At 43.4% G+C, this 19029-nt stretch overlaps 1 protein-coding gene across 1 annotated transcript in view; it reads left to right on the top strand.

Annotated features, from left to right (window-relative positions):
• The first annotated feature begins 4328 nt into the window (after positions 1–4328).
• Positions 4329–19029, top strand: part of LOC126176774 (troponin C, isoallergen Bla g 6.0101-like) — a 60721-nt gene continuing 46020 nt past the window's right edge. The window contains exons 1-3 of the mRNA XM_049923944.1: positions 4329–4402; positions 17269–17296; positions 18206–18349. Coding sequence (XP_049779901.1) covers positions 4400–4402; positions 17269–17296; positions 18206–18349 — 175 coding nt within the window. The 5' untranslated portion in view covers positions 4329–4399. The remainder of the gene's footprint in view (positions 4403–17268; positions 17297–18205; positions 18350–19029) is intronic.

Here is a 19029-nt window from a genome sequence, read left to right on the forward strand (position 1 = left end):
GGGTCGGTCTCCTCTAAGTGGGTCTTACAGCGATGTCTTTGATATTTTAAGAGACTAATAATTGTGGGATAATTTCCTTACGTGAAACGTTATCTTGGAACATAGCAAGAGCATAGTTGTTGCAATTTGCTAATTATTTAACGTGGATAGCAGCTTATTTGTTAAAATATCACACTGTGCTAATTGTGTGACATGCGATATCGGGGAAATTGTTTAAAGTATTACACTGTGGATATTGCTTAATATTTTAAGTCTGGTATTTATGAGTGTCTTAGGATGATGATTACGGAAAGCTGGAAAAAATGGGGGACATCTCGACTAATTACCCCGTAACTGTAATTAGATGTGAATTATACATTGGAGTACTTAGGCTTCAGACATTAATAATCCAATGACAAGTTCCTTATAGTGTAATACAGACTTGCTATATGGTAATTGTTTATTTGATTTAATTACTCAGTATCGTAACTGTGCAACATTACAAGTGTCGTATTTAGATTATGATACTGGAAAGTTTGGTGTTTGAGAGAAATCGAGTATAAATACAACCGATTATTATAAAATTGTAAACAGCGATGGAAGGCGGTCACACTTAGGTGCACTTACAGAATATGCGATGAGGTAATTGAATTAGAGTAATGCAGCCAGTAGGGCAATGCAACTCTTCGAATATTTTGCCGTTTGGTAGTCACTGTATCTTACGTAATTTTGGATAATAAATTAGGATAATATTTACCGCCACTTTTAAGTGATCCTTTCAATAAGGAGCAGAGAGCTCGAATGACCACACTCAGTTCTCCTAGAGAGAGGAAGCGGAGATGGCGGACTTGTTTTTCCACCATTTTTATGTAATGCTATTGATCTTGATCAATGTAGGGCGGATGACCTTCATTATGGTTAATGTTCCGGCACAGTGGATGGGTGATCTTCGTTTTTCCTCCATTTTTTTAGTCACACAAATGTCCTAGAGGCGTGAACGATGGAACGAGGGCTTACCACGACGCGTGACTGGTATCAGATTACATCCTGACCTCAGTGTACCACTCGCAATTTCCCGAGTGGTGTGGGTTGGATATCATGCTACAAAATGACGAGGAAAATACCCTACTACACTACTATTAGGTTGGGTTTCCTACATTTGCTTTGCAGTAAGTGAAAATGAAATAGGAGCAGCGTTAAAATTACTGGTGTGAGCTCCTGGTCAATAATAAGGAATAGTTACTAAAAAAAAGAAAAAAAGAAAAAAAAGAAAAGAAACGTTATTTAACACCACAGTGATAAAAATAAAATGTCACTGCCAAGGGTGGTGTGATATATTACACGTGACAGCGCAGACTATAGCTTCCAGCCTGATTTCCGCTGTTGGTCAGAGCCAGTCGAGCAATCCCAAGAACTCTTCATATTGTTGTTCTTCTGGGACCTGGGCCTACTCTTTTTGCCACACACTTTTACTGAGTCCCTCTCTCGCCACTCATTCTGAAATCTGTGCGATCGGTCGGTATGATGCTGCCCTGTCCCTCATACCAATGATTCTACCTTTCTCAAAGTCCAAAAGCACTAAGACAAGCAGCGTGTCCGCTTTGTCTCTTCTAGGCACACTGTGTTGCAGGCTCCTTCTGAAAAAACTTAGCTAACATTCATATCAGCGCACACTCCGCTGCAGAGTGAAAATCTCATTCTGGAAACATCCCCCAGGCTGTGGCTAACCCATGTCTCCGCAATATCCTTTCTTCCAGGAGTGCTAGTTCTGCAAGGTTCGCAGGAGAGCTTCTGTAAAGTCTGGAAGGTAGGAGACGAGGTACTGGCAGAAGTAAAGCTGTGAGTACCGGGCGTGAGTCGTGCTTCGGTAGCTCAGATAGCCGGTACGGTAGCTCAGCGTGTTCGGTCAGAGAGCTGGTTGGCCTCTGTAATAAAAAAAACTGAGTGGAAGGATCAACAAACGAACTTGACCGCATGTCGTGTGGCGCCCGCAACGACCAAACACAACGATCACAAAAAAAGCCTGCGAAAGGCAAAGGTCCCGAGTTCGAGTCTCGGTCCGGCGCAGAGTTTTAGCCTGCCAGGAAGTTTCATAACAGCGCACACTCCGCTGCAGAGGGAAAATCTCAAAATCTCATTCTGGAATCATCTAACATTACACACAGGGCAAACATCACGCACCTAAACCTTTAATCATCGGTAAAAATGTTTTCATTTCTGTACTGCAAGTACTGAAAATAAGGTCGCATAGGATTAAAATTTGATCAACGTGTCCCACATGTTTGGAAAAACACTGGAGTGTCAGTCTCGTCGCCCACAATGAAGCTTTTAATGGAGTCACGCTTTCCGTTGCCGCCACTGTGTATGTACAGGGTGTATCAATAATGACCGGTATATTTGAAACGGCAATAAAAACTAAACGAGCAGCGATAGAAATACACCGTTTGTTGCAATATGCTTGGGACAACAGTACATTTTCAGGCGGACAATCTTTCGAAATTACAGTAGTTACAATTTTCAACAACAGATAGCGCTGCAAGTGATGTGAAAGATATAGAAGACAACGCAGTCTGTGGGTGCGCCATTCTGTACGTCGTCTGTCTGCTGTAAGCGTGTGCTGTTCACAACGTGCAAGTGTGCTGTGGACAACATGGTTTATTCCTTAGAACAGAGGATTTTTCTGGTGTTGGAATTCTACCGCCTAGAACACAGTGTTGTTGCAACAAGACGAAGTTTTCAACGGAGGTTTAATGTAACCAAAGGACCGAAAAGCGATACAATAAAGAATCTGTTTGAAAAATTTCAACGGACTGGGAACATGACGGACGAACGTGCCGGAAAGGTTGGGCGACCGCGTACGGCAACCACAGAGGGCAACGCGCAGCTAGTGCAGCAGGTGATCCGACAGTGGCCTCAGGTTTCCGTTCGCCGTGTTGCAGCTGCGGTCCAAATGACCCCAACGTCCACGTATCGTCTCACGCGCCAGAGTTTACACCTCTATCCGTACAAAATTCAAACGCGGCAACCCCTCAGCGCCGCTACCATTGCTGCACGAGTGACATTCGCTAACGATATAGTGCACAGGATTGATGACGGCGATATGCATGTGGGCAGCATTTGGTTTACTGACGAAGCTTAATTTTACCTGGACGGCTTCGTCAATAAACAGAACTGGCGCATATGGGGAACCGAAAAGCCCCACGTTGCAGTCCCATCGTCCCTGCATCCTCAAAAAGTACTGGTCTGGGCCGCCATTTCTTCCAAAGGAATCATTGGCCCATTTTTCAGATCAGAAACGATTACTGCATCACGCTACCTGGACATTCTTCGTGAATTTGTGGCGGTACAAACTGCCTTAGACGACACTGCGAACACCTCGTGGTTTATACAAGATGGTGCCCGGCCACATCGCACGGCCGACGTCTTTAATTTCCTGAATGAATATTTCGATGATCGTGTGATTGCTTTGGGCTATCCGAAACATACAGGAGGCGGCGTGGATTGGCCTCCCTATTCGCCAGACATGAACCCCTGTGACTTCTTTCTGTGAGGACACTTGAAAGGCCAGGTGTACCGCCAGAATCCAGAAACAATTGAACAGCTGAAGCAGTACATCTCATCTGCATGTGAAGCCATTCCGCTAGACACGTTGTCAAAGGTTTCGGGTAATTTCATTCAGAGACTACGCCATATTATTGCTACGCATGTTGGATATGTGGAAAATATCGTACTATAGAGTTTCCCAGACCGCAGCGCCATCTGTTGTTGAAAATTGTAACTACTGTAATTTCGAAAGTTTGTCTGCCTGAAAATGTACTGTTGTCCCAAGCATATTGCAACAAACGGTGTATTTCTATCGCTGCTCGTTTAGTTTTTATTGCCGTTTCAAATATACCGGTCATTTTTGAAACACCCTGTATCTTTGATCACTGAACAATCTTTCCGGAAATATCATGCAAAATAATTTCCTCGTGATATCAATATTGATCTGTAAAAGTGCATATAAAAGTTTTGAAAACGGACGAATGGCGTGCTGATCTCATATTAGTGAAGACAGAGATCTCTTTTCTATTTTTTTGCGGATGGAAGAAAATGGTCCACGAGCGAGTTAACACGATGCAGTTGGCGAACTATGCTGGTAAGGCCGGCCGGTGCTCCCTGGCGCGGCATGCAGTGGGCGAGGAATGTGCCCTGTGGACGCTTACGACTGCGTCAAATGTCAGTCATGCGAGCGCTATATCGGGCCCAACACGTTGTGCCACGGGCACAATACAGTGCATTGCAGAGCGCGTGCTGAGTTACTGCCGCTTATTTCGACGGCGGTCATAAAATTAGAGTGTTTAAGTAACCACGTGCGCGCAGCCGAACGGCCCCAGTAGTTGAGAAGCGACAGAACGCTGCACCATCGCCACCGGACATCATGGTACGTCTGACGACGAGTACTGTACTCCGGATTGTCGTGCATGCTGACGCGACTTCGGGGAACTGTGCGCTCCACAGTGTGTGTGTGCCCGTGGCGTATCTACTCAGTCTGATTAAAATTATTTTATGTGTGCGACCACATCAGACTTTAATGCGACTCCAGCGTGCTGGGCAATGACACAGCATTGTGACGGATACGGTGTGGTTCGGAGGCTAATTGGATAAGTATCATACGACGATTCTTGAAGTAAATACTCTGTTAATAGTAGGATTGGTTCGACTACTGTGCTGCTTTTCTTCGTATCGTAATGTTGAACTGACATTGCCAGTCAGTAACAAGCAAATCGATCACGCATTTAAATTACTTCATCATCCGCTGTACTAGTTGGCATATACAAGGTGAGACCGGAAAGACTTAAAGACGTTGATCAGGGATAGCTTCTGAGCATTTTGAGGTAAGAGACTGTAACACCTCCGTTTTTATCCCGACCTGATCTGATCGAATAGCAGCCCAATATTTGGCCGGCCGTGGTGGCCAAGCGGATAAAGGCGCTACAGTCTGGAACCGCGCAGCCGCTACGGTCGCAGGTTCGAATCCTGCCTCCGGCATGGACGTGTGTGATGTCCTTAGGTTAGTTAGGTTTAAGTAGTTCTAAGTTCTAGGGGACTGATGACCTTAGAAGTTAAGTCCCATAGTGCTCAGAGCCAGCCCAATATTTATTATTAACATGACCGTGAACCTAATGGGGCTGGTAATCGGAATCGACTGCTACGGAAGTTGTTACTTTCCAGTTCGTCCTGTTCAATACTGTAATACTGAATGTATGGTAATGAGGAACACCAACACAGTTTTACTAATTACGAACTTATATTCTTCTCAAAACACAAAAAGGAGACAGCCACTGCCTTCGCCATACATATCTAATTACGGCTAATCTCAGCAGAGGCTTTCTTCATTTGCCATTATCGTCACACGCTAATCCATCACTGCATCCAACACTGCAATCCAAGGTTAGGCTGGCGTGGCAGACGCAAAACTATATATCGGCACTAGTAACGTCATTGAACACTTTTATAAAGACACTTCATCACTTTCCCGGTATTTATTTATTATTTAGGGGTCTAACCACGGCGATGGTGACACCCTTCTCGGTTAAAACCCTGTATTCCAATTAATGGCCTCCACACACACACACACACACACACACACCATTCCCGCCTACCACTCTGGCGCATCTCGACACTCGCTCTCGCAACACAATCGATTGTTCGCCCTATCGACCTGTGCCGAGTGCAAAGTTATAGTAAAGGCCTACGGACCCCTTACGAGACCCACCGTCTCCAGCGGCTCTGTAAACAGTTAAAACAGTGCGTTATAGTGAAAATGTCGACAGTATGCGGCGTGTCTTGTTTCCATTCGCTCACGCTTCCAGCTGTTGACAACAGTAGTAGACATTTTACTCTTCGCCTTCAAACCTACATTCGGTACTGCTCGGTTCTGTCTTGGCTTTGTTTTTACAACAATGTTAGTTGTACGTTAATATAAACAGCTGTGTGGAGTTTGTCGATATGCGCCTCGCGTGTAGGTTCGCTGAAAACAATGGAACAGCGCCACGATGACGCTATGTTCAACTGTCCGCGCGTCGAGGCAGCCATATTGCAGTTCAGTGTTTCCGCACACGGAGCGACTCACAAGCAACTCTTTGCCGATGTGTGTGTGTGTTGCCCACGGGTCGCAGCGAATCGCTTCCTGTGTAGCTAAACAATGCTCCACAGACAGCGCGCCTGCACAGTGATTCTCCAGTCGTTCGCTTAAACGCGTTGCCAGAGATTCGGCGCCCGCGTTGCTATGCGATCCGAGACGCGTCGTGTCCTCGAAAACAGTTGAGTACTGGTTTAGAGAATGAGATTTTCACTCTGCAGCGGAGTGCGCGCTGATATGAAACTTCCTGGGAGATTAAAACTGTGTGCCGTACCGAGACTCGAACTCGGGACCTTTGCCAGTCGCAGGCAAGTGCTCTACCAACTGAGCTACGCAAGCACGACTCACGCCCCTTCCTCACAGATTTAATTCAGCCAGTACCTCGTCTGCCACCTTCCAAACTTCGCAGAAGCTCTTCTACATACCAGTTGAGTATTGGTTTACTTTAAAGGTCAACAAGAAGATTGTGAACATTACGTTTGTACGAAAAATCGAAAAACATTCCATGATATACAACTATAAGCCCCCAGGCTACTACAGAAGAGATCTGACAGAGAAAGCGGGATGTGAAGTGGGAAAAGAATTTCATATGACGTGTGTAGTATCATGTACATAAATTGCTTCAAATAAATTTATCGGTATGTCAGTGGCAGCAAATGTACAAAAAAACTGAAAATTGTACCATTAGTACAAGATGAGTCAAAAAGGACTTCATCACTTTGCAGTGATGCAGAAATTCATTCAGATAATATACACAACTGGTAATGTGTCATTTTGTTGCAAACAACCTCAACTTTCACGTTAAAGTGGCCGGCCGCGGTGGCCGAGCGGTTGTAGGCGCTTCAGTCTGGAACCGCGCGACTGCTACGGTCGCAGGTTCAAATCCTGCTTCGGGCATCGATGTGTCTGATGTCCTTAGGTTAGTTAGGTTTAAGTAGTTTCAAGTCTAGGGGACTGATGACCTCAGATGTTAACTCCCATAGTGCTTAGAGCCATTTGAATTTGAACGTAAAAGTGTGAAGTGTAATTTTGCTTCGATGTGACAACCATTTGTGATACGGCAAACATTCCACCGATAATCAATTTCTTCCCACAGTTGTCGCAGCAAATCGGGCGTAACTCGTGCAACGGCAGCGTAGATTCGATTTCTCAGGTCGGCTAAATTGTTTGGTAGGGGAGGAACATACACACGGTCTTTAATGAAAACCCAGGGAAAGAAATCGACTGTGTCAAGTCTGGGCAGCGAGAGGGCCATGCGAATGGCCCTTCACAGTCGATACACCGACCTGGGATTACCGAGGAAATCTTGAACTTCCGTGAGGAAATGAGGTGTAGCGCCGTCTTGTTGGTGGTAAACCATCCCATCTCGGTCATCTTCATCGATCTGAGGAATTAAAAAATTTTCAAGCCTATGGAGATAGACAAATGAAAAAATGATCGGATGGCATTGTTGGCCGGGAGGCCCCTTTCGGAGGAGTTTGGCCTCCTTATTGCAAGTCCTTTTTAGTTGACGCCACTTCGGCGACTTGCGTGTCAATAATTATGAAAAGGATGATCAAGGACACACAACACCCAGTCCCCTGCCGGGAATCGAACCTGGCCCCTGCGTGGTAGGCGGTAACGCTACCGATACGCTACGGCGGCGGACAGAGTTACACAATACCAGGGACAGTTTTTTCCACGAAGAAGAAAGAGCTAGTGTAAGTGTGCACTACACTGGCGCTCCTGGTGGCCGAATGGGGTACTGATGCACTACATAATTTAAACTTAAGTTTTTTTGCTGCAAAATGACACATCTACCCATTATGTAAGTTATCTCAATAAATTTCTATATCATTTCAAAGTTGTACAGTCCTTTTGGACTCACCCTGTATTCTCTTGTGTGACAGACATTGTCGTACTGTAAAATTAAATTCTCAAGTGGAAGCGAACACTGCAAAGCCACAGATCTCCGGTACTCGTAAATACAATTGTGCTCATATACAAATGATGTAACGAGCACAAACCACCATCGCCACATTTCCGTGTATGTAAAACTCGGGATACGTTATCTGGGTTTTCAAAATATAAGTAACGATGTGCTATGGCGGAAGAAATTAACTGCGCCAAATGACGATAGCACTGTTTAGTCGTTCTATAAAGAGCTATGAATTTCGATTCTGTCTGTCTACAGCTACTTGACTGCTACATACAGTCTATAGTTTAAGTTTCTTTCAATGTACGGATCAATCCAAAACTTCCTTCGTTTTCTTATTCGTGTGAAGTAATAATACAGAAGCATATCTCCCTCTGAACCTGAATCTGTGCTCGACATGCAGAGTGTAGCCAAAAGAATCTCGGGTGCGACAAACAATACCCCCTGTGCACTCAACACGACAACTGAAGGTTCCCTTTTCAGAGCTACCCCATATGCGGGGCAGCGTTGCCAGTTGGTCGGCAACCAGTTGCCTATACTCGTAGATCGCCTGACCGTTGCGTTCCTTTTCAGTTGCTCCCTGTGCGGCGTTAGAGTTGTCGCATTACTCTGTGTTGCGTGGTGCACGTTTTGGTTGTGGCTTCTTCACTGTTACGGAGGTTCTCTCACAGAAACAAGATTGATTGCAGTATCAAATCGAAAAAATTATATAACTACACTTGCGAGGTATCAGCCCGAGCAACCGATACCACGCGAAAATTTGGGCCGTAATTCTAAGAGAACGCAGTTACGACCTTCTGAAAGTACAGCTTTTAAACATGCGCATGCGCAACTTGTCACTCGTTCAGTCCCGTTGCAGCCGCTTAATGCTGGTCGCCAAGTAATGTGCAGTGGAGTATGAGGTTTGTGAAATACTGTTTTGACATTCGTAGCGTACTTTGTTCACCACGTCAACAGCAACCGGCGCTGTTTCTAACCTGCAGCAGCTGGTGCCAGAGATCTTTTGGCTTTGAACATTTAGATGTTGCGATTCACAACTGCAATGTGACTGAATGAAACGAATGAGTGCTTCATTAAAGACGCAGCGCAGCGCCATTTAATTATTAACATCATATTTTCTTTGTATTTTAAAGCTGGCACGTTAAATTAGATTGCATTTGCAGGAGATGCGCTATTATTCAATACGACTGGCGTGATTAAATTGTAAATCGAAAATCGTCAACTTTACTTCATAATAATTCTTCAGTTGCTTGGGTTAATACATTTTGATTTTGAGGCGTACACGCAGCTGCAGAATATCAGTATGAGAATCATCATCATCATTTTCTTGGCGCCTTTGTCCCAATTTAGACGTGGGGTCGGCCTTTTTACTACAGATTTGGTGATGTTACTGTCAGAGGGTGACCAGATGCCTTTCCTGGTGCCACCCCATACCCCCCAGGACGGAATTAGTTTACCCCAGCTGTCTGTGTCTAATGTAAGCCATAAAATAGTGCTAGTCGTGTAACTGAGGCAGGACGTGGGGACCAGCCCGGTATTCACCTAGTGGGATGTGGAAAACCGCCTAAAAACCACGTCCAAGCTGGCCGGCACGTCGTTAATCCGCCAGGCGGATTCGATCTGCGGCCAGCGCGCCTACCCGAGTCCAGGAAGCAGCGCGTTAGCGCTCTCGGCTAACCTGGCGGGAATGTTGAACGTATATGTGCTGGGGCTGACATACTACATACTCACATTAATTATTACTTTTGGGGTAGAATAACGTGTCCTAGAACAAGATTCCAAACAACGCTGGGCACATGTGTCCATCTTCCTTCTCCTCCCCCTCGTCCCTCGGCTTCAACATCCCACGAATAGAAGGTCTCTGGTCGTGACTCCGCCGTACAGTACTTCACACTATGACATTAGGCGGCTGCAGTGGGCAAAAGCGAGTGGTAAACCGTATGCGCGAAAATTTAAAAGCTGTACTTCCAGAAGGTCTTAACTGCGTAATATCAGAATTATGACCCAGATTTCCGCATGAGACCGATTGCTGGGGCTTAAATCTTTCAAATTTCCTTATTTTCTCCTTAAAACATGAGGTCAATTTGGTGACGGTTCTTGTCAGGAAATATCCCCGAGCAACCTCTAATGGTTTGTCGGTACAGTTCTGGTTCATTCTGTATTCATGTATTGCTGTGGTGTGTCGCGGCTTTTTGTCCTTTTGGCTATGGCGAACTATCCGCTACGCTCTTCGTGTTAGGTTACCAGCACGTCTATTCGATTTCGTGTTGATAACTCGGGAGTCACCAGGCCAGAAACCACGTTGTTCCTGCTTCCGCACTTCACTGAGTCTCAGCAGCCCATATCTAATCTATTCAGTTCTCTTTTCAGATTGTCTACCTGCCTACTCGGTTAAGAGATCTAACATTCCCTTTATCCAAAGCTAGATTTTTTATTTTTTATAACAAAATGCTAAGTAGTCCCCGTCCGGATATCCAAATAGAGGACTATTTTCTCTCCGGAAAACACTGGAGGACGACATTATCATAAAACCAAAGCTGTATATCCTCGGGAAGTACACTGGGTGTTGTCTTGCTTTTAGCAGTGCGCAGTACCAACATAACAAAACAATGTTAGCTAATGATACATGGCGAGATCAGTAAATCGGGCAGACTGTTGCCCTGTAACTACAGAAAATGTCGGTACCCCTGTTCAAGAATCATTTCTTAGGCTCTTGTCTGACACTGCTTTGATGAGGTTGCACCTACGGTACGGCAGGCTATCTGTGAATCGTTGACTCACTCAGGCCAACCCATCGCAGCACACTGCACGGTTCAGGGGCAGTTTTACGGCACAATTTGACTGAGAGAAGAGATACCATGATAGGCCACGTCTTGAAGCATCAAGGAATAGTTAGGTCAGTAATGGAGAGAATTGTGTGACGTTGAAAAAAATGTAGACATAGAGTACGAACTGATTACAAAAATCATACAAGTACTGAAGTAGATGTAGGTTGCAGTATTAATCCAGAGGAGAAGAGACTTGCAAAGGCCGGAGTAGCGTGAATAGCTGCATAGAAACGGACTTGAGACCACATACAAACAACAATGGTAACAACAACAAGAACAACAACAACAGTAGCAATTACATCGCTTTTTCCACCTTTGACAGTGATATACGTTTCAGATGAATGCCAGTTTGAAAAAGTGGATCAGAATCCGAGGCAAACAGTAGATTCCTTTGTTACTGGCTGGTTAAGTCAGTCCAAAGTTCGGAGAGAAGTAAGTGGCTACCGCGTTTGGTAGGATTAAGCATTGTGAAACACTGCAGTGTTCAAAACGACCTTAGGGTTGAGCACAGTGTTGCAAGACTCTGAACACACGATGTTCGGCTATTGCTGTTATTTTCTTCTAGTCTTTGTAGACGGGTCTCGGAAGGTAACGTTATACACAAGAACACTGTGTACTCATACGGTCCCGTTCCTACGTTACTAGGAAATCAAAGCGACTCAAATTTCGGACGAGGGCACTAATAGTGACTTCCTGCATATTTTTGCGGGCCAGTAAGTTTTCAAAATTCAGTACTTACGGGGGATAGGGAAAATAATATGAACACCTATACTTACTTGGGAATGGTTAATTAATAAAGGCTTGGGCCCCCATAATGCAGCTGCGATTCTTCTTGGAATACTGGCATACAATGATTGTACAGTCTCCAGTGGAATGTTATGCCACTCTTCGATCAGAACTTCTTCTAACTCCTGTAGTGACGAGGGAGGCGGATATCTGCTCTGGAGTCTGCGCTTCAATACCGCCCACATGGGTTCCATAATGTTCAAGTCCGGGGACTGTGCTGGCCAGGGAAGACTCTGCAGTTGAGTTGCATGCTCCTCACACCACGATTTTTGTCCTGGCTGTGTGAAGGGGTGCATTATCTTACTGAAATATGGCATCATTGTTGGGAAATAACATTGGAATCATGATGAATCATGAGGTGCAACTGATTGCCTAAAATGTTCACATAATCGTTGGCTTAACACGGCCTTTGAGATTAATGACGGGAACAGCAGAATACCATGATATGGCTGCCCACACCATCACACTTCCACCTCCATGCTCAACCACAGGAATCAAGTAGCCAGGATTGTAGGCTTCTTCTGGTGTTTTCCAGACATAAACCCGGCCCGATGTTGCAAATAAGTAAAACGTACACTCGTCGGACCATATGACGTGTTTCTACTGATCAACTGTCCAGGACTTATGCTCCTAACACTGTGTTTTACGCTTCTTTGCATTGGTTGTCCTCAGTAAAGATTTTGCTATAGCAGCTCGCCTATGAACATTCGTTTTATGGAGCTCTCGGCGCACAGTCTTGACAGATACGCGGTCTCAGAGATGGACATTGAGCTCTGCAGTCATTTTAGCCGCTGCAGTTTTGTGTTGTTTTGACACAATTCGTGTTTACAACAGTCTGTGTCATTTAGTTGTGATCTACGCCCACTATTACGTTTACACGATGGTGTCTTTCCATGTTTTGTGTAGGCTGTGATGACTGTGGATACAGCTGCTCTTGAAACGCTCAGTAAGTTGTCTTCCTTGGTTACTGATGCTCCAGCTAATCGGGCCCCCACAATCTGCCATCTTTGGAGCTCTGTTAGGTCTCTCATTGAGTGCCAACCTCGGCCTCTTAGTGCAAATACGAAGTCTGCACCAGTCTAAACAACGTCAACTCATGCCTAGTCCGTAGTGAACACGCACAGCCCAGCAGGACACGTACTTCACATGCGTTGTTGACTATCAAACACAACCATCCCATTACTACCACTGTCCACATTATTTTGGCTATACTCTGTACATGAAACGATCAAATGACATCACACAATGACGCCTCTGTAGATTACGTTGCACATCTGACGTCTTCCCGCACGGGTTGGAGCCCGATTTTCTTGTTGGATATATATATATGTAGGATGAGTCACCTAACGTTACCGCTGGATATATTTCGTAAACCACATCAAATACTGACGAACCGATTCCACAGACCGAACGTGAGGAGAGGGGCTAGTGTAATTGTTTAATACAAACTATACAAAAATGCACGGAAGTATGTTTTTTAACACAAACCTACGTTTTTTAAATGGAACCACGTTAGGTTTGTTAGCACATCTGAACATATAAACAAATACGTAATCAGTGCTGTTTGTTGCATTGTAAAATGTTAATTACATCCGGAGATATTGTAACCTAAATTTGACGCTTGAAACATTTTCCTCACTTCATTGCAGGGGCCCAAACAGCTGCAACATACATCGCGTATGCCAACGTTGCTCGAAAATGTGCCACTGGAAACGCGTCGACGTATGTGGTATCAGCATGACGGTGCACCTGCACATTCCGCAATTAACACTAGGCTGACCCTTGACAGGATGTTCGACGGGCGTTTAATACGACGTGGAGGACGCATAAATTGGCCAACCCGTTTTCCTGATCTTACACGTTTGGACTTCTTTCTCTGGGGTACGTTAAAGGAGAATGTGTACCGTGATGTGCCTACAACCCCAGAGGATATGAAACAACGTATTGTGGCAGCCTGCGGTGACATTACACCAGATGTACTGCGGCGTGTACGACGTTCATTACGCCAGAGATTGCAATTGTGTGCAGCAAATGATGGCCACCACATTGAACATCTATTGGCCTGACATGTCGGGACACACTCTATTCCACTCCGTAATTGAAAATGGAAACCACGTGTGTACGTGTACCTCACCCCTCATGGTAATGTACATGTGCGTCAGTGAAAAAGACCAATAAATAGGTGTTAGCATGTGGACATAATGTGCTCTTCCAGTCTCTTCTGTACCTAAGGACCATCACCGTTCCCTTTGGATCCCTACGTAATTCGGTGCTCTCCGATACACACGATCGAACAGCGGAGGAGTGGTACTCAAGCGTCAACTTTAGGTTACAATATCTCCGGATGTAATTAACATTTTAAAATGCAAGAAACGGCACTGATTACGTATTTGTTTATATGTTCAGATGTGCTAACAAAACTAACGGGGTTCCATTTAAAAAAAACGTAGGTTTGTGTTAAAAAACATACTTACCTGCATTTTTTTATGGTTTTTAGTAACCAATTACACTAGCCCCTCTCCTCACGTTCGTCTGTGGAATCGATTCGTCAGTATTTGATGTGGTTTACGAAATATATCCAGCGGTAATGATAGGTGACTCACCCTGTATATATATATAAGTGGCCCTCTGCTGAATCGACGAAGAAAGGGTCATATGGAAAACACTGACAAGAAGGGACAGAATGCTAAAATGTTATGATGTCTGTTAAACTTCGGGGAATAACTACCATGGTTCTAGAGTGATTTCTAGGGGGTAAAAACTGTAGCGGATCACAGAGCTGGGAATACATCCAGCAAATAATTGAGGACGATGAATGCAAGCGGTACTCTGAAGTACAGGGATAGGAAATTGTGACGGGTCATCAAACCAGTGAGAACACTGATGGCAATAAATAAGTAAACCACATGTACCATACTGTTGTTGTTGTAGTCTTCAGTGAAGAGACTGGTTTGATGCAGCTCTCCATGCTACTCTATCCTGTGCAAGCTTCATCATCTCCCAGTACCTACTGCAACCTACATACTTCTCAATCTGTTTAGTGTATTCATCTCTTGGTCTCCCTCTATGATTTTTACCCTCCACGCTGACCTCCAGTACTAAATTGGTGGTCCCTTGATGCCTCAGAATATGTCCTACCAACCGATCCCTTCTTCTAGTCAAGTTGTGCCACAAATTCCTCTTCTCCCCAATTCTATTCAATACCTCCTCATTAGTTATGTGATCTACCCATCTAATCTTCAGCATTCTTCTGTAGCACCACATTTCGAAAGCTTCTATTCTCTTCTTGTCCAAACTATTTATCGTCCATGTTTCACTTCCGTACATGGCTACGCTCCATACAAATACTTTCAGAAACGACTTCCTGACACTTGAATCTATACTCGATGTTAACAAAATTCTCTTCTTCAGAAACGCTTTGCTTGCCATTGCCGGTCTACATTTTATGTCCTCTCTACTTCGACAATCATCAGTTATTTTGCTCCCCAAATAACAAAACTCACTTAGAACTTTAAGCGTCTCATTTTCATGTTCCGTATGTTGCCGAAATGGAGATTTGTGTGAGTGTGAAAAACAGTCCGGAAACGCAGACCGCTCGATCAGTTTTCGCAAAGGCTGGGCAACAATTCGATGGAAATGTTAGTTTCACGGCTTTTATCTTTTGTATTCTGCAGCCCATTGTACAAAACATGACTGAATACACTTCGTACCAACATTGCCAGTTTCAGTCCTCTTTCATCTACTTACTGAGCGAGAGAAAAACGGCTGTTTATGTGACTCGGTAGACTTTATGGTCTCTCAAATCTTATTCTCATGGTCCCTATACGAGATAAAAGATGCATCAATGTTGGAATCGCCTTCTGTGCTTTTGATTTATTTTGTTTGTCCCATTTCATTTACCAATTCGTAGCTGTACCACTAGATACTTAAATTACACATTGTTTAAATATTCAAGTACTGAGTTATTATACATGCCAGATTTTTGGTATATGTCAGTATCATCTTCCTTCTTTGGCTATTTTTGTACTGAGTTATTATAAATGGCAAATTTTTGGTATATGTCGGTGTCATATTCCTTCTTTAGACTTTTTTGCAGTGAGATTTTTTGTATACATCAATGTCATCTTCCTTCTTTACACTTTTCTGTACCGAGATTTTTGGTGTATGTCAGTGTCATCTAGTTCTTTGCACTTTTTTGTATTGAGTTGTTATAACTTAATACAGAAATGTCTAAAGAAGGAAGATGACACTGATATACACCAAAAATCTGGCATTTACCAACTCTAGTGTAACAGATACGATGCTCTGTACTTAGGGCAGATCAACAGACCCTTGAAATAAGGTATAAAGAATATAAAAAGGCCTAGAAGTATGGTACCAGCCATTCAATATTTGCAGAGCACCTTCAGCAATAAAACCCCCACCACAGCTGGACAGGAAATGAAAACAGTCAGATTTAGTAACAAAAAGCATGTGCTATCCCTACAATAGAACTTCCAAGTCCAAACAGCTATAACAGAGAGGAAACACACAATAAATTACCAGATAAACACCAGCAAACAAACGTTATTTGAATTAATAAAACATATTATAGATAAATAGAAACCCCCATAGACATCACAAAATAATATCACAAACTTGGTAGTATCCCCACTCTATATCACCTACTACTGTACCATAGCAAAGAAATAATTTACAAAAAAAAAAGTTTTAAATGGCTCTGAGCACATGGGACTTAATTTCTGAGGTTATCAGTCCCCTAGAAAACTACTGAAACGTAACTAACCTAAGGACATCACACACATCCATGCCAGAGGCAGCATTCGAACCTGCGACCGTAGCGGTCGCGCGGTTCCAGACTGTAGCGCCTAGAACCGCTCGTCCACCCAGGCCGGCTAATAATTTAGACAGACAATAGTTAGAACATGTTAGCTACCTTCAAATACACAGACACAGACACACACAGACACACACACAGACAGACAGACAGACACACACACACACACACACACACACACACACCCACACACACACACACACACGTCGGAAAATATAAACACATACACCAGCAAAAAATATAAAAACTCGTACATACAGAGCAGCAGCAGACGATCGAACTGCTATGATAACAAACGACGAATGCATTCCCGCAATAGCAAAACAAAAGCACTCGAAAAGGAGAGATGGCAGTCGTTCGTCACAACAGAAAACCGTGAATATATTTAGTGTCAGTGAAACTTCTGTGTGCTAAAACCTATAACATACATGTAGAAGAACAGAAAGAATGACGTAAGCGACAGAAAACCGTGAGTAAATATAATAGTTAATACTGTTTGTAGAAGTAACTTAAAATATGTGAACTGTTCACGATCCTAGCAAACAAAACTGTAAGAAAAAACCATTTTGTTACAGTGACCACTGAAGATGCTTTCAAATAAAGATAAAAGCTAATAACCCGTTCATTGACGTCGCAAAAAACAGTATTTAATTTACATAACTTATATTTATTTATAATTTATCATTTCAAGTAAGTTTTTCAGGCTAAAATATTTCTCAGCTGTTGCCTTGATTTTCAGTCACTATAAACACTTTGGATTTTACGCACCCGTCACTAATTCTATTGTTTCTTATTTCAGGATGACCTTCCTCCAGAACAGATACAAGGTGAGTAGAACAAAAATCTTGCTGCTCCATGAACGTAATATTGAAATGTCACTTATCGAATGCAATTGCTGGCCAAGGGAAAAAACCTATTTTGAGAGCAGTAGCCTTGACATCAATAAGAAAGAGGATGCCACAGGGCCAAATTCTATCACTGCTGAATTTTAAATTTAATTTTGTTTTAAGTCTCGACTTGCTTTAAGTAAACGTCCATTTTGAAGTTGCAGGCACGTACGTGTAGGAAATTGCATGCACTAATGGAGAAAAAAAAATCAGTTCTTCTTCTTATATTCTTTTTATTATACAAATGGACACGAAACTGGTCATTGTCTATGGATCTGACAGGTTACGCTCGTCAAACATTAGAGCCGTTGACTTCCCAATCAATGAAAACGTAGCACCAAATAATTGCGCATATCAGACTTGGAATTTAGTATCCAGCTGTCGCAGTCTTCAATCCTCTGACAACCATTTTCAAGCTGCCCAACGTCAAAGCACTTCAACTGAAACCGTTTGATCGCCATGATCAGTCGCTGACTTTTTTACCATTAGGTGACAAGACGGTGTAGGAGATATCTAGATGCGAGCATTCTCTACAACAGCATGCGAAACCAATATGTTGCTTCAGAGAAACTTTTCGGTTGGTGCAATTTACGCGATAACGAATTCAACATTAACCTAAAATATACTTTTATCTAATACTTGACACTGAAGTCATTATATCCACCACATGTAAGTTCCCCCAAGTATTTAGTGATTGAGAGTTTGTATGAACAGTTTTCTTCGCGGTCAGATTGAGGTTTTCCATTCCACAGAGCAAAGATTCCAATCCAATTGCTACATTGTATTCGTAGCTTGCGAAAGGAATGCTGAAATGTAGTTGTCATAACGGCCATTCGTTTTCTGCTCCAGTCCTGAAAAAGGCGTTCGACGCCTTCGACCACGAGAAGAAGGGCTACATCACCATAGACACGGTGCAGACCATCCTGGACATGCTGGGCATCAAGCTGGACGCGGACACGCTGCAGGAGGTCGTCGACGAGCTGGACGCAGACGGTGAGCGAAAATACTACACTATCCAGACACTTAACGCACACTAAGCACCTTATGTAGAAAAAAAAATTTAAATACAGAATACTGCAACCCGTCGCTTTTTTTGAAATAGTTATTGATTGCGTGAACCGTTTTTCGAATCATCACAGACTCACCTTCAGGAGGGTGCGTACTGTAGCTATTTCAAAATGTAATGCTCTGTGACGTGTCGGTGGAACACGCTTTTTGCCTCAGGGCCACTTTGAAACATCTACAATTTGTACCCCCCCTACGAGTATGCACGATAACGAATTCTGCCTTAACATAAAATACACAACAAAAGTCTGGATATACTTTTATGTATCACCTGTTCCTAGAGTCATTATATCCATTATATCCCACATGTCTTCAGTGATGAAGGGTCTGTACGAATACTTTTCTCCACTGTCACATTGAGGTTCTCCATTCCACAGAACAACTCATATGCACCGTTTGAGGATGAGCCTATAAACATTCGAAAACCGGTTCATGCAATAAATAAATAATTCAAAAAAGTGACTGGTTGCAGTTTTCTGTATTTATCTTGACTAAACAGTTGCGAGTCCTTAAAGATCTGTAATGGATAAGCTTAAGAAGAAACAGTCTCAGCAGATAAGGATTTCAATGTCAACTGAAAACAATACTAAGATTTTATATTAATCTTG

Source organism: Schistocerca cancellata, chromosome 3 (genome assembly GCF_023864275.1).
Source record: "Schistocerca cancellata isolate TAMUIC-IGC-003103 chromosome 3, iqSchCanc2.1, whole genome shotgun sequence".
NCBI lineage: Eukaryota > Metazoa > Arthropoda > Insecta > Orthoptera > Acrididae > Schistocerca > Schistocerca cancellata.